The sequence below is a fragment of the Molossus molossus genome, unplaced genomic scaffold (assembly GCF_014108415.1).
Source record: "Molossus molossus isolate mMolMol1 unplaced genomic scaffold, mMolMol1.p scaffold_m16_p_7, whole genome shotgun sequence".
Classification (NCBI taxonomy): Eukaryota; Metazoa; Chordata; class Mammalia; order Chiroptera; family Molossidae; genus Molossus; species Molossus molossus.
In genome coordinates, this window is record NW_023425401.1 from 25,304,296 (window position 1) to 25,318,981 (window position 14,686).

The window sequence follows — 14,686 nt, forward strand, 5'->3', positions numbered from 1 at the left end:
GTCCCATTGCAGGACAGTCCAACTTTTATAATTAGTCCACACAGTTCTCTCTCGCCTCTTTCTGTCTACATCAATCCATCTACTTTTCTCTAGATCAGTGGTTCTCAACCTTCCTAATGCCATGATCCTTTAATACAGTTCCTCATATTGTAGTGACCCCCAACCATAAAATTATTTTCATTGCTACTTCATGACTATAATTTTGCTACTGTTATGAATCGCCATTGGAAATATGTGTTTTCCGATGGTCTTAGGCGACCTCTGTGAAAGGGTCCTTTGACCCCCAAAGGGGAGGCAACCCATAGGTTGAGAACCGCTGTCCTACATAAATAGGTAGGCAGATAGATGTATCTAGATATAGATAGACACACACACACTATATATAGCTGTGTCTATACTATGTATAAATACATAGAAATATAGATATATAGTTTGACTCATTCTTACAGAATTGTCATTTAGAATTTGAGTTCAGTCATTCTCAACAAATTATTTATTTTCAGAAACCCCAAATAAAGAATCCATCTCCCTCCTCCCTCACACCCTCTTCTCTTCTTCTCTCCCCTATTTCCTTCTCATATCCTCTTCCACGGTTTCTCTTTCTTCCCTCCTACCCTTTTTCTTTCCCTCTCTCTCCTCCCCAGTCTTTTCCCATTCCTTCTTGTTCTCTCTTTTCGTCTCTACTTTCTCTCCCCCCTCCCCGACTCCCCGCTCCCTCAGTTCTGGGCTAGTACTTTCTCTCCCCCCCTCCCACTCCCCGCCCCCTCAGTTCGGGGCTAGTACTTTCTCCCCCCTCCCCCACGCCCCGTCCCCTCAGTTCGGGGCTAGTACTTTCTCTCCCCCCTCTCCCCCGCCCCCTCAGTTCGGGGCTAGTACTTTCTCTCCCCCCTCTCCCCCGCCCCCTCAGTTCGGGGCTAGTACTTTCTCTCCCCCCTCTCCCCCGCCCCCTCAGTTCGGGGCTAGTACTTTCTCTCCCCCCTCTCCCCCGCCCCCTCAGTTCGGGGCTAGTACTTTCTCTCCCCCCTCCCCCACTCCCCGCCCCCTCAGTTCGGGGCTAGTACTTTCTCTCCCCCCTCCCCCACTCCCCGCCCCCTCAGTTCGGGGCTAGTACTTTCTCTCCCCCCTCCCCCACTCCCCGCCCCCTCAGTTCGGGGGCTAGTACTTTCTCTCCCCCCTCTCCCACTCCCCGCCCCCTCAGTTCTGGGCTAGTACTTTCTCTCCCCCTCTCCCCCGCCCCGCGCCCTCAGTTCGGGGCTAGTACTTTCTCTCCCCCTCTCCCCCGCCCCGCGCCCTCAGTTCGGGGCTAGTACTTTCTGTCCCCCCTCTCACACTCCCCCCCCCCTCAGTTCGGGGCTAGTACTTTCTCTCCCCCTCTCCCCCGCCCCGCGCCCTCAGTTCTGGGCTAGTACTTTCTCTCCCCCTCTCCCCCGCCCCGCGCCCTCAGTTCGGGGCTAGTACTTTCTCTCCCCCCTCTCCCACTCCCTGCCCCCTCAGCTCGGGGCTAGTACTTTCTCTCCCCCCTCCCCCACTCCCCACCCCCTCAGTTCAGGGCTAGGCTTTGTGTCAACCAAACTCTGGAGGGAGGGAGAGCGAGGGCCGGACGCTCTCGCCAGGCTTACTTCAGATCTGAAGGTGCAGCCTGTCAGCACCTTCCGTACCTCTGTGATAGGGGAGCGTGTAAAACACGGTTCTATTAACGGGAATTATTAATCTCTGTGTGTTTTATGCTGCTGCACTTAATTCCTATTGCTTTCATGGGAAATTATCGTCATTTTAGTGACTTGAATCAGCACACATTTATCTTAGAATTCTGGGGGTCAGAGTCCTAAGCGAGTGTCACCGGCCTGAAGTCGAGGTGTCGCAGGGCTGCGTTCCTTTGAGCAGCGGTTCTCAATCTGCGGGTCACGAACCCTCTGGGGGTCCAACGACCCTTTCACAGGGGTCGCCTAAGACCATCGGAAAACACATATTTCCGATGGCGATTCATAACAGTAGCAAAATGACAGTCACGAAGTAGCAACAAAAATAATTTTATGGCTGGTGGTCACCACAACATGAGGAACTGCATTAAAGGGTCGCGGCATTAGGAAGGCTGAGAACCACTGCTTTGGAGGCTCTCGGAGTGCATCCATTTGTTTGCTTTTTGTTTTTTCAGCTTCTAGAAGCTGCTTATATCACTTGGCCGGGGGACCCGTCCCTCTTTAAAGCCGGCCGTGGCTGCTCCTGCGTCCGCCTGCCTTCCTGTTTCCCTCGTAAGCTCCTGTGATGACATCGCATCCACCCCATCAACCTGGACAGTCCTCCTGTCTTAACAAATGCTGCTCTGCAACCGGGACTCTATCTCCATGTTTCATTCCCCGTTGCCTTATAACCTACCATGTTCTCAGGTCCAGAAGACTAGGATGCTGACATCTCTGCGGGGCGGGGGTGGGGAATAATCTCCCCTCTCCCATCGGGTTAACAACAGCTGGAAGTGCTGACTCAGAACAGTTTTAATGTCAAATCACTGACACTGACATGTGACGTGATTCTAAAGGACAGATCCTTTTGGGCTCTTAAATATATTAATAGTGTGTTTTGTCTTTTGTTGTTTTTTAAATTTTGTTTCCTTCCTCTCTTCTGGAGCCTGAGAGAACCACTGGAACACAAGAGGAGGAGTATTTGAGTTCCAAAAGGAAGAAAAGGTAATGTCTAGGGAAGGTCACGGTCCCATCCCTCCTTGGATGGAGGGCTTAAACTAGACACTGGGCTTGTAAAACATGAACTTCTATGAATTTAGGGGGTAAAAATATTCCAACCTGCACAGCGCGTCCTCCAAGGGATCTATCCAGCTGAACAGTCAGGAATGCAGATGTGGTCAGCTCATCTCTTGTGGCATTGGCTCCTTGCCTGGAAACACCAAAGTAAAATGAATTAGCTTGTATTTTAGTGTTAAGACCTTCGAACTTAGGCATTTCAAGCAGCGATGTCAGATATCCTGGTTTCACACGATGTGGCCACTAGAAGCCTCGTTTTTGCAAGTATGAATGTCGAGCCATGAATCACGTGCACTGTCTAGAACCACGTGTGGTAGGTATCCTTATCTCCATTTTACAGGCCAGGAAATTGAGGCTTAGCTCCTTACATAGCTTAGATAACTCATCAGGTCTGTCTGACTTGAAGTTAGAGCTGTCTGTCTGGGGAAACAGGATCCATATGAAAATCCTCCATCTGGTAAGAGAGTAAGAGCCGACTGCACTGGGCGGGACCTTGGAGCCACCTCGCTGCTCCACGAGTATTTGGTGAGCACAGAAGCGAAGGACTGAAAACGCAAGACAACAGCCTTCAGAAGCAGCTGTGGCGAGGCCCTATTTTGTCAGTCTAACAAAACCGTGAGAGGAAGCTGCCAGTGACCCAGACGAGGGTCAGCAAATCAATGTGACCAGTTCATTCGCCACTTCTCTTTCTAGGTACCCTGTGGCGATAACTCTGAATATTACCTTTAACCTATAAGGCAACCTTTGGGAGGGCTGCCTGTTTGATGAATTTGTGTGTGTGTGTGTGTGTGTGTGTGTGTGTGTGTGTGTGTGTGTGGGGGGAGGGGAGTTGGGCGTGGTGGGGGACTAGCCAAAGCATCACGTGTTGCTTGTTTCTAGCCCACTCCTCCATTTCTATCTGGCTAGGGGTTAGCAGAGAGAAATACTAATCCCAGAACTGGATTTTGAAAGTTAACTGTATTTTTTCTTCTGAAATCTTGGAAGTGACCTGTTCCATACCTAGAACAGATGAATAACAACTTCCCATCCTGGGCACAGCACACACACACACACACACACCAAGACAGTGAGTGCAGGGAACATGTCTTATTTATCTCAGAATATTTTGTTAACTAAGTCAAATAATATAAAAATCTTCCTCAGAGAAGTGCCAAAAAAAGCACATGCTCACATCAGACACACGTTTAAAAGAAAATTAAAAAATGTTTTCCCCTTGCCCTGGTGGGTTTGGCTCAGCGGTTACAGTGTCAGCCTGCGTACCACAGGGTCTCAGGTTTGATTCCTGGTCAAGGACATGTTCCTGGGTTGCAGGTTCCATTCCCAACCCTGGTCAGGGTCATGTGGGAGGCAACCGATGGATGTGTCTCTCTCACATCAATGTTTCTCTTCCTCCCTCCACTCTGTCTAAAAAATCAATGGAAAAATATCCTCAGGTGAGGATTAACCAAAAAAACAAGTTTTGCCTAATAAAAGCACTCATAAAGATGTATCTTCTAAGGCTAACAGCCTAACTCTTCCAAGAGCCCGCAGTGCTAACACTCTGGGAGCCACGGGGAGCACCGAGTGGGGGACAGAGCTGCGGACACAGGACCTGCCACCGCATCACTCGTTCATTGCCTCTGCAGTGTTCTGGCTTTTTCTCTGTTTTGCTTTTTTTTTTTTCCTACAGGAAAAAAATTCAGGCAACTAATAAACAATATCACCAAACTTTTCTCTCCATCTTGCCCCCCCCCCCCCAGCATATTTCAAACAGCAAACTTGAAAAACCCGAGCAAGCGTTTGCCTGCAGACACTTGTATTAAATACTTCCCTGCCCATCACCTCCAGCCAGTCCTCTTCCTGTCAAAGTAGCCGGGCTCCCACGCACGCAGGGCCAAGGTCCTGGGATTTGCGAATCCAGGACCCAGAGGGTCAACTACTCCCATCAAGACATAATAAAGTTGCTCTTTGCCTCTGATTTTGAAATCTTACACTTATTGGAGGGGGAAATAAAGCCATCTACTTTGACCTGGTTTCTTTGTAAACGTGTGGTGCTCACTGCCCATTAAAGGTAAACGCTGCGTGGGAGTGGAATTTGCTGCTTCAGGACATTCGGCGTCGCCGTTGGTCCATTTCGGTCACCCGGCATTTCGGAGGAAAGAACCCTGACGAAAGTATTTGTCTCCTACACTATTTGAATGTAGGTGGTTTCCCAAATAAAAAAGACAAATTTGTGTATTCAGTAGCTGATGCAATTCTAATCTTTCAACTTCGATTCTGCTTCCGGACTCGGATATTTCTGTCCCTGCATCAAAATTATCCCATCAACGGGAAAGTTGTTTAATTTGAAAGCCAGTCTCCAAGAGATCTGCTTATTTCTAAACACCTCTTCACTACCTTTGCAGAAGCTTTGGAAGTTCTGCAAACCACACCACGTTGACATCTGGGATATTAAGTGGTAAAGACTCGCAAAAGGACACAAATAGCTAACTTATATTCTTGATATCTCAAATTTTTTACATTCTCAACATGGAAATGTTAAATACATCAAAGGGGGGAAAATTAAATGACCTGCTCCCCCATCCTTAGTCCTGTCCCAAAGATAGTAACTGTTAACAATGTGGTGCACTCTAATTATCTTCCTTTCCTCTTGGAACTTTTTAAGGGCGAGGGGGGTGGTGCAGCAAACTTATTCTCCTATCTCAGCGAGTGAACACTATCCACCTGCGAACAGACGAGAAATCTGGGGATCATCTCTGCTCCCATAACCAGTCTTTCAGATGCCAGCTGCTTAAAACTTTGCAAACGTATCTTGTCCTTTCCCCCCGTTACCCTTCCACTGAATTTTGGCCACATTCTCCTTCAGCTGGATATTATGACAAATTCCCAGTGACCTCCCTGCTACCAGTCTTCACCCACCAGTCTATTCTTTAGATGCCAACCAGAATAATTTCTCTAAGGTGACCATCAATCATACACCATACAAATTCTTCGACTGGCTCCCAATGGCCTGAAAATTAAAGTTCATCCCCAACTGCCTGGTTACAAAGCCATTTGCAATTTGGCTCCTAATTTCTGTGGTTGAATGTTTTGCTCGGTAACTGTCCTCCAGCCGTACACCTTCACTGACAGAGCAGAGCACGCCTCCCAGCAGGGCTTGGAACAACTTCCCTGTTGGCTGGCCTGCCTCGCCCCCACCTCTGCTCCCACTTAGATGTCCCTTCTGGTAGAAGCTCTTCACTCTCAGCCTAGGACTGGGCTGGGTGATCACCTACAATCCTCCCAAGATCACTGAGCTTGGTCTTATCTTAAAGTCATTCATTTATCCTTCACTGAAATGCCAGTGAATCATCTGCCTCTCTTTAAAGTATATGTTCTTGTGGTGTTTTGTTTTGTTTTGTTTTACTACTGTATCTTTACAACCTACTGCAGTGCTTGGAACATAAAGTGTTCAGTTAATACTTTCAATGATTTAAGGAATTGCTCCTGCATTTTAAAATGTATAACCTATTTAGTCTGTTTCAGTTATAGTCACATAGTCATTTACGTGGATTTCAAATTGTTAACTCCTCAAACATCCTCTTGAATTGCTTGTTTAGTCTTTCCTGTTGGATCTAGGTGCCACAATCACTTACATTTTTTATGTACAAAAGAGAATTAAGAGAAAGACCAAGAAACAGAATGTAAAATAAAGGTTAAGAGGAACAACTCATTTTTCGCTATAGATGCCATGCTTACGCAAACACTTTTCTGAATTAAAATTTTAGAAAGGAAATTGAAAAACAAGAACATACCTACAGGTTACTGCCACACTCTGGCCTCGGAGTTAGAGAGACTTCGCGATCAAGCAGTGAAATGTTGCTTCGCTTGTTATGACTTGTGTCTTTGGGCTCAGTTACTTATCTGTCTGATTCCTCCGCTCCCTTTTTTTCTTTTGCAAATAATTGTATGGTGAGAAAGAAAGATAATGTATGGAAACATCTAGCACATTGCAGGCACTAACACGCTGCTTAAAAATGGTTGCCAGGAAGATGACATCTTGAACACAAAGTTAAATAGCTAAACATATTCATCTTTGACAGGGCACGACGTGGCTGCAGGGTCAAATGTCCCTGGGCACAGTGGTTCTCATTAAAGCCCTGGTCTCGGGAGTCCCGCCACACTGAGCCAGACCTATTTGGTGTGAGGCGGAGGCCAGGCATTTGAATTTGTGAAAATTGCCCAGGGTCTCACGTGCAGCTAGTGTCTGGAACCACTGCCTAAGGCGGTGCCTGTCAATCATTCAAGTACACAGGAATCACCTGGGGATCTTGTTAAAATGCAGGTTCTACTTTAGTGGGTCAAAGGTGGGACCCGAGATCCTCCATTTCTAACCAGCACCAGGTCTCACCAATGTCTCTGGTTCCTAGACCACACTTTGAGGAGCAAGAGCCTATGGGATAGAGATAATGATCTCACCTTCTTTTATTTCATTTTTTTTGTTAATCTTCACTTGAGGATATTTTTCCATTGATTTTTTTTTTTTTTAGATAGAGTAGAAAGGAAGGAGGGAGAGAAAGAGAGAGAAACATTGATGTGAGAGAGATACATCTATGGGTTGCCTCCCTCATGACCCCGAACAGGGCAGGGGATCAAACCTGCAACCCAGGTACGTGCCCTTGACCGGGAATCAAACCTGAGACTCTTTGGTCCTCGGGCTGACACTCTAACTGCTGAGCCAAACTGGCCAGGGTTAATCCCACCTTCTGAACTTGTTTGGACTCAAGGCCCTTCAGGGTAAGTGGCAAGGGGTCAGCAGTAAGGTCACCCTGTGGAGACAGATGTGATGCTGTCATCTGGTGGGACCCTCAACAAAGAAGGACCTGAGTCCACGTCATTCGATGAGCTCACAGAGGCTGCCATGGCCCTGCAGGCAGAGGCGGAAGCTGCTCTGCCCTGTACCTTCCACCGACACCTCTCAGCTTTAAGATCTTTTCCAAGAATTCTTTTTTCCAGTCTTCTCAGCAACATTCTTTTTTTTACCTGACTTCACTTAATAAAAAGCTAGAGAATCCCACATTATCTGATTCACTGCAGAAGCCCTATCGCTGGGGAATAGCCCAGCATGCCACGTGGACTGAATTCACTTGCTTGGACATTCCCCATGGAGCCTTGACACTGACTCTAAGCAAATTTAACTCCAACTACCCCAAATCATTATGCAAAACCATGCACGATGTGGATACAAAGGCATTTTTCTCTGTTACATAAGTTCATCGGGACAAAGAATAAGGATGCATCAATTTGAGGTCTCTGGAGTAACAGAATCATTAATTATATCTAACCCTTACTGGGTCTGACTCATTGCAACTTTTTGGCTCCAATCAGGAAGGGCCTCTGAGTTTTAACAATAAGAGGGCCTGTGACCCCATGCTGGCCAGCCGGAGTGTTAGCAAGCATAGGAGATGAGATATTCAGCCCCACATCCACTATGAGAACACTCCCCTGTGGATATCAAAACCCTTTTCCTAGACTAGAGAGAATGATTTTTATCGAATTCCTCCTACTTGTGGACAGCAGCTACAAAATATAGTCAAAATCATACTCAAAGAAAATACTATAAGCTAGACAAATCTCACTGGGATAAGTACGGGGCAATTCTATCCCATACTGCATAGAATTTAATAAAATTTAATTCTGGGGCAAAATCTAGCCTCTGTGAAACTTGAGATATTAGAAAAAGGGAAACTTACCATGTGTAGATAATCTGTCCTCTGGGATAAGTGTAGAGTATGATGTAGCAGTCGCCACCAAAGAACTCACCGTATGAGCTTTGGTTGATTTCGACCCTGCCACTGTCTTCCACGCGCCAAATCTGAAAGGGTGGAATACGCGCACCAACATTAAAGCTGCTTGATCTAACGGTACTTCTTAGACGTTTAAAATACACTTGGTCTAGTTCTATTACTAAACAACTTCTAGTAACGCAAGTTTATTGTTTATTTAACAAGTTGTGATTTTATTTTTCTCCAGGGGCAGGACAGGAATCTGGAGCCGAGCGGGTGGACAGGAGAGGCGCCGGGCCTTCAGAGAGAAGCCCTTCCACGCCGCCCTGGGGAGCAGAGGAGGCCTGGCAGCAAGCCTGGCGACACCCGAGAACCTGGAGAGCCCTGGGTTCCAGGAGCCTGGGTGGCCCGGGAGGCCGTCTGTGGCGCTGTGACTTGACGTGGGGCTGCAGCCGAGACACAGCTGGTGCTGAGGAACCAAATCTGCCCCAGGGACCTCCAGCGGCGCTGAGCTCCAGAAAAAGACACCTGGGCAGGAGACAGACCCAGACCCAGAAGCTGTGTCCCCTCTGACCCCAGCCACGAGGGCCATTTCTCCTTCTGCAGGCCCCACAACCCCTGTACAGCTCAGATCCCCACTACACGTCTTTGACAGGAAGAAAAACGACTTCCTGACTCTCTTTACACTTTGGTTCGAGCCTTGTGGTAAGCCCTGGGAATACAGACATAAAATATTTAATCATGCCCTCCAGGAGGTAACGAGAGGTCTAGAAGGAGAAATTTGTAAGTAAACGGATAATTCTGAGGTACTTAGAAGTTCTGTGAAAAATATGACTGGCCCTGGCCAGTTTGGCTCAGCGGTTAGAGCATCGGCCTGTGGTCCAGAGAGACCCGGGTTCGGTTCCTGCTAAGGGCACGAACCTCGGTTGCAGTTTGTCCCCGGCCCTGGTTGGGTCTGTGGGTGGCAGCCACTCGATGTGTCCCTTTCGTGTCGATGTTTCTCTCTCTCTCTCTCTCTCTCCCTCCCACTCTGTCTGAACAAATAATGGAAAAATGTCCTCGGGTCAGGATAAAAAATAAATAAATAAAAATATGACAGATGGTTTGAGCACAGAGAAGACCATTTCAGTGTGGAGGGGCGGCTGCGCAGAAGAGGTGACGCTTATGATGTGACTGAGCACACAGGAGGAGCCGGAATGTACTCGGGGCGGAAGGACAGAGTGTCCAGGTAGTGGGGGTGGGGGGTGGGGACAGCAAAGATCTAATCATGGGGCCTTGCAGGCCCGGCTGAGAAGGGTGTTCTCACATTGAGGGGAACCATTCGAATACCTCGGAGTAAGAAGTGACATCACCCAGTTCTCATGAAGTCAGATGACTCAACAGTAGATGGAGGGTGAAGAGATTTGAGTGAGAAAAAATTATTAGGGTTTTGGGTTTTTTAAAAGCATTTTTGTAAAAAGAAAAAAATCAAGGAATAATTAATGAACTCAATGTGAATGCTCTAAAAATACTTGTGATTTTAGCACATAGCACGTGCAATTTGCAGTGGTGAATGAACAGCTCTAAGGCGCACGTGAAGGACAAACTGATGGTAGTGGGAACACTCGGGGCCTCTCGGGACGGTCCCAGTTTCAAGAGCAGGAGCCGTTCTGGACCAAGAAACAAGATCCAAGCTGATCTCTAAGATGACAGTTAGGTGACCTTGCACACATCACCTAATTTCTCGGAATCTCAGCATAGACTTTGCAAAATAGAACTGAAGGCCAGACAACACCTCTTCCGAGTTCAAGTTCCCAGATGTAATAATCCGGTCTTGGACCGTCTTCATTTATAAGTAAAATTCCCCTTTTACCAAGTTTGTATATTCCTGAAGTTGTATTTCCACACACTGGCGTGAAGGACCTGATGTGAGCGACGGCACGAAGAGAGGGCGCCCACCTGCATCTGGCCGGAGCCGTCGTCCACCATGTTGTGCTGGGCTGCCATCTGCGGAGAAATGTGCAACTTGGAGGCGTCGAAGGGAATCTGTTTCACCTGCGCCACTTTCTCGGTGACATACACTCTCCCTAAGCCGTCACTCTGGTCTTTGTCTCTCCAGTCCTTGAAGAACTGTTTGAAGATTGGCGTTTCACCTCCTTCTGGAAGAACTTGAATCTGAAATTTAAAAAATAATCATAATTATAACCAGAAAAATAAGAGACTGAAGAAAAATAGGAATCTAGTATCACCTCACACCTGCAGATTGGCCGCCATCAACCAATCCTCAAACAACAAGTGTTGGCGAGGGTGTGGAGAAAAGGGGACTCTAGTACACTGCTGGTGGGAATGCAGACTGGTGCAGCCACTATGCAAAACACTATGGTGTTTCCTCAAAAAGTTAAAAATTGAACTGCCATTTGACCCAGTGATCCCATTTCTAGGAATATATCCTAGAAGCCTGAAACACCAATCAGAAAGAATATATGTACCCCTATGTTCACAGCAGCACTATTTACAATTGCTAAGATCTGGAAACAGCCTAAGTGTCTATCAGTAGATGAGTGGATAAAAAAGCTGTGGTACATATACACAATGGAATACTATGCAGCTGTAAGAAAGACCTCTTATCTTTTGAGACAACATGGAGAGACCACAAGAGAATCTTGCTAGGCAAAATAAGCCAATCAGAGGAAGACAAATACCACATGATCTCACTTATTTGTGGAATATAATGAACAAAATAAGCTGATGAACAAAATAGACCCAGAGACACAGAAAGGAGTACGGTTTAGACGGTCAGACCTCAGAGGAGAGGGTAGGAGGAGGACCTATATGCATGTCTGTGTAACCAATGGACATAGACAACAATGCTGGGGGGCGGGATGGGGAGGAAGGTGTCTGGGGGGGAACATCTGTAACAAAAATAAATGAATAAAAATTGAGGGAAAAGAAAGTAAAAATAAAAAACTTTCTATAACCACACCAAAGAAAACCTCAGGAAATGAAAAGACTGCCCTGGCTCTGACGACAGCTGTCAACGCGGAAGCTGGGACCTCTGAATGACTGCGAATGGAAAGGTTCTCAAACGTGAAGCTCAGACAACCTGACCCTGCTTTCTCCCCTCACTGAAGGCGTTGCCATGGCGTCTGGATGCTTGCAGTAAGAGTCAAGTCCTTTCATATGTCAGCGTGGCAGTCAAATAGGTTTGTTTTTCTACACTAGGTTCACACGAGGTCTGTGACCCAGAAGAAATGATCTCATGGTGCTACTACAGCCAGGACATAAAAGTGAAGAGAAAAGCCCTGGCCAGGTGGCTCCATTGGTTGGAGCGTCATCCCATACACCGAAGGTTGAGAGTTCCAGTCCTAATCAGGGTGCACACTGAGGTTGCAGGTTCCATCCTCGGTTGGGGCGCATATGGGAGGCAACTGATTGATGTTTCTCTCTCACATTGATGCTTCTCTCTCTCTGTCTCTTCCCCCGCTTCCTCTCTCTCTAAAAATCAATAAACATATCCTTGGTTGAAGATTAAAAAAAAAAAGAGTATCAATGAGGCTGAGAGATTCAGAAAGGAAGAGTAAGCAGCCAGTGTCCAAGCTGCTCTTGATGACGCCAAATAGTATCTAGGTACCAGTCCAGCTGCGCAGCTTGTTCTAATGAATAATGGATAAGTGCTCTCAGTTAATTCAACTGTGGTTGACTATTTTGGCTTGAAGACTGTGGAGGAAATAGTTAAACCCTTATTTTCATTACGCAGCCCCCCCGGAAGGTGTTTTCTCCAGTTCCTGCAAAATTGCATCCTCTATACAGATAGAGTTGTAGGGACATACGACACACCATTGCACACACTCAAGTGAAGAATGACTTCACACTCACACGCTACCATACATCAAATCCTTTCATGAGCTCTGTGGCGATGTCATGAGCTACCATGTTTTAAGTTCCTCTTTTCTAGCCAGTTCATTTCCACACATACTTGGGTTTTGGTGGAATAGTTCATTTGATCCAGGAATTGTTCCGCTGTCTTCATTGCAGCCTTTCTCTCCTGGGGATTGGCATTTTTACCTAAATTACAAGATGAATTAAAAAGAGACCAAATTTTAGCGAGGGGAGATAATATATGATCAAGCAATACTTGTGTACAAAATAAACTCAATCATTTAATTTAAATATAACACTGAGAAAATGGCAAAATTTCTAGTGCATTAAATATATTTAATAATGTAGTAATGAACAAGACGTATAAAAAATATTCTTTTTATATTGTCCAAATGCTTTTTAAACTCCATCACTCCAGACAGATGATGCTAGTAGGAAAAAAAAATGTGGCTTTGATGTCTGCAGTTCCTATGAGCTCTTCGTAGATCAAGACTCAGAAAGGTAGGGTTTTGTTTAGTGTTTAATTTAGAAATCAGAAGAGATGTTCTTTACCCTGCTGAGGAAATATCTATACATCTGAAGTGAGGCAACAAAGCCTACAGCATCTTTTTTACCTTTCCACACGAAAATCTGCTTTGCGGCGCCGTGGTCCAGGATGAAGCACTCTTCAGAAAGCAGCATGGCCATGGAGAAGGGGTTTTCTTTCGCGACCAGGGTCACTTTCATGGATCCACTGGCATCTGAAACCTAACAGAAAAGCTATGAACTCCCTTGGGGATGATAAAGATGTTCTAGAATTATGTTATGGTGATAATTGCTCAACTCTGCAAATGGAACAAAATCGGTACACGTGGGTGAACTTTGTGGTATGTAAATTGTATCTCAATAGAGTTGTTTTAAAGAAAATAAAGTCCGTGAGCCCAATTATACCCTAAAAACCTTTTAAAAAGTTCTTTGGGATAAAAGAACTTACTAATAAAGAATTAATTTTTGACACTGTGTCTAAAATATCAGAAAATAAATAGTGACAAGAATAATAGCTAAGGTTTGTTGAGATTCTCATATACCAGGCACCATGCTATGAACTTTACATTATTATTTCTTTTTACTGCAATTTTTTCAGATGATAGTTTTACAGTCATTGAGCACACACAAAAAGCTGAAGCTGAAATGTTCAGTTAGTTAACAATTACTGAGTGCAAGGAAGGCATTGCTACATTACAATTTATATGTATAGATTTTTTTCCAATATAGGTCTTGGTATTTAGGTATACTTTGTATAAATTATCAAAGTAACTTTTCTCTGCCACAAATTAATTGTTATTTATATAGATTCTTGAAGGTTGGAAATGACTACAAAACACTTTTGTTTTAACATTTGGAGGTGGACTTACAAAATTGAAAGTGTTATTAATGTTCAGGTTAGAATTGACTGGTTTTCAAAAGTCATCTTGTGGGCTACAATGTAATCACCTCGGTACTTGATAAACATGCAGATTCTAGGACCCTCCCTTGCTCAGTGGTGGCATTCTGCAGCATCATGGTGGGGCTTAAATTCTGTATGTTTAAAAACTACTTAGGGGGCTCTGTTTCCCTGCTGTGTTCAACAATCTCAAATTATTTTCAAGTGGACTTGATGTATTAGATGTATGCAATACACAATAGGCCCACTAGAGGGAGCATGAATTCAGGATTAACATGTTCACATTATAAAAGATTTCTTTGGTTCCATATGCTGTCCAAGAGGAAGAATAGTTTTATTTGATGATGTGACATAAAAGATGATGTTCAGCTGACAAAAACTAGTTTTAGAAATAGTAATGAAAAAAATAAGCAGCCACAAAATCTTTAGCTATTTCTATATGACATATTAAAATTATCAGTGTATTTAATAGAAGAGGTAACCGCATTTTCTTTTGCTATCTAGAAAGAAAACAATCCACTTCCCCTTTACAAAAAGGAATTCATGCTGCACAAGTCGGTAGCCTGATCTTCATTTAACACCCGCGGTTCTGAGCTAGAAAATCATCTAAACAGCAACAGATGTTACTCCTTCCTACAACAGGTAAGAAAACGATTCAATTCTGTAAGGAGGTGACAGTCTGCTCCAAATCATATGTTTAGGGAGTTATAAGCAGAGGAACACTTGAATGATCCCATTTCAGAAGTCAACTGGTATATCTTGTGGCTTTTGTTACCCTCACCAGCAATAAAATCATAAAATTCTAGAGTTGGAAGGAACGGAGTAATCTTCTAATGTAATCTCTCTCTCTCTCTCTCTTTTTTCCATATAAGAAAACTAAGACCTAGAATGGTCCTGTCTTGCCA

At 45.1% G+C, this 14,686-nt stretch overlaps 1 protein-coding gene across 1 annotated transcript in view; it reads right to left on the minus strand.

Annotated features, from left to right (window-relative positions):
* Nucleotides 1-14,686, minus strand: part of SCIN (scinderin) — an 85,774-nt gene that overhangs the window by 15,302 nt on the left and 55,786 nt on the right. The window contains exons 6-10 of the mRNA XM_036246555.1: nt 12,973-13,105; nt 12,456-12,544; nt 10,439-10,654; nt 8,468-8,589; nt 2,799-2,889 (exon numbers count right to left, since the gene is read on the minus strand). Of these exons, the coding sequence (XP_036102448.1) occupies nt 2,799-2,889; nt 8,468-8,589; nt 10,439-10,654; nt 12,456-12,544; nt 12,973-13,105 (651 nt within the window). The remainder of the gene's footprint in view (nt 1-2,798; nt 2,890-8,467; nt 8,590-10,438; nt 10,655-12,455; nt 12,545-12,972; nt 13,106-14,686) is intronic.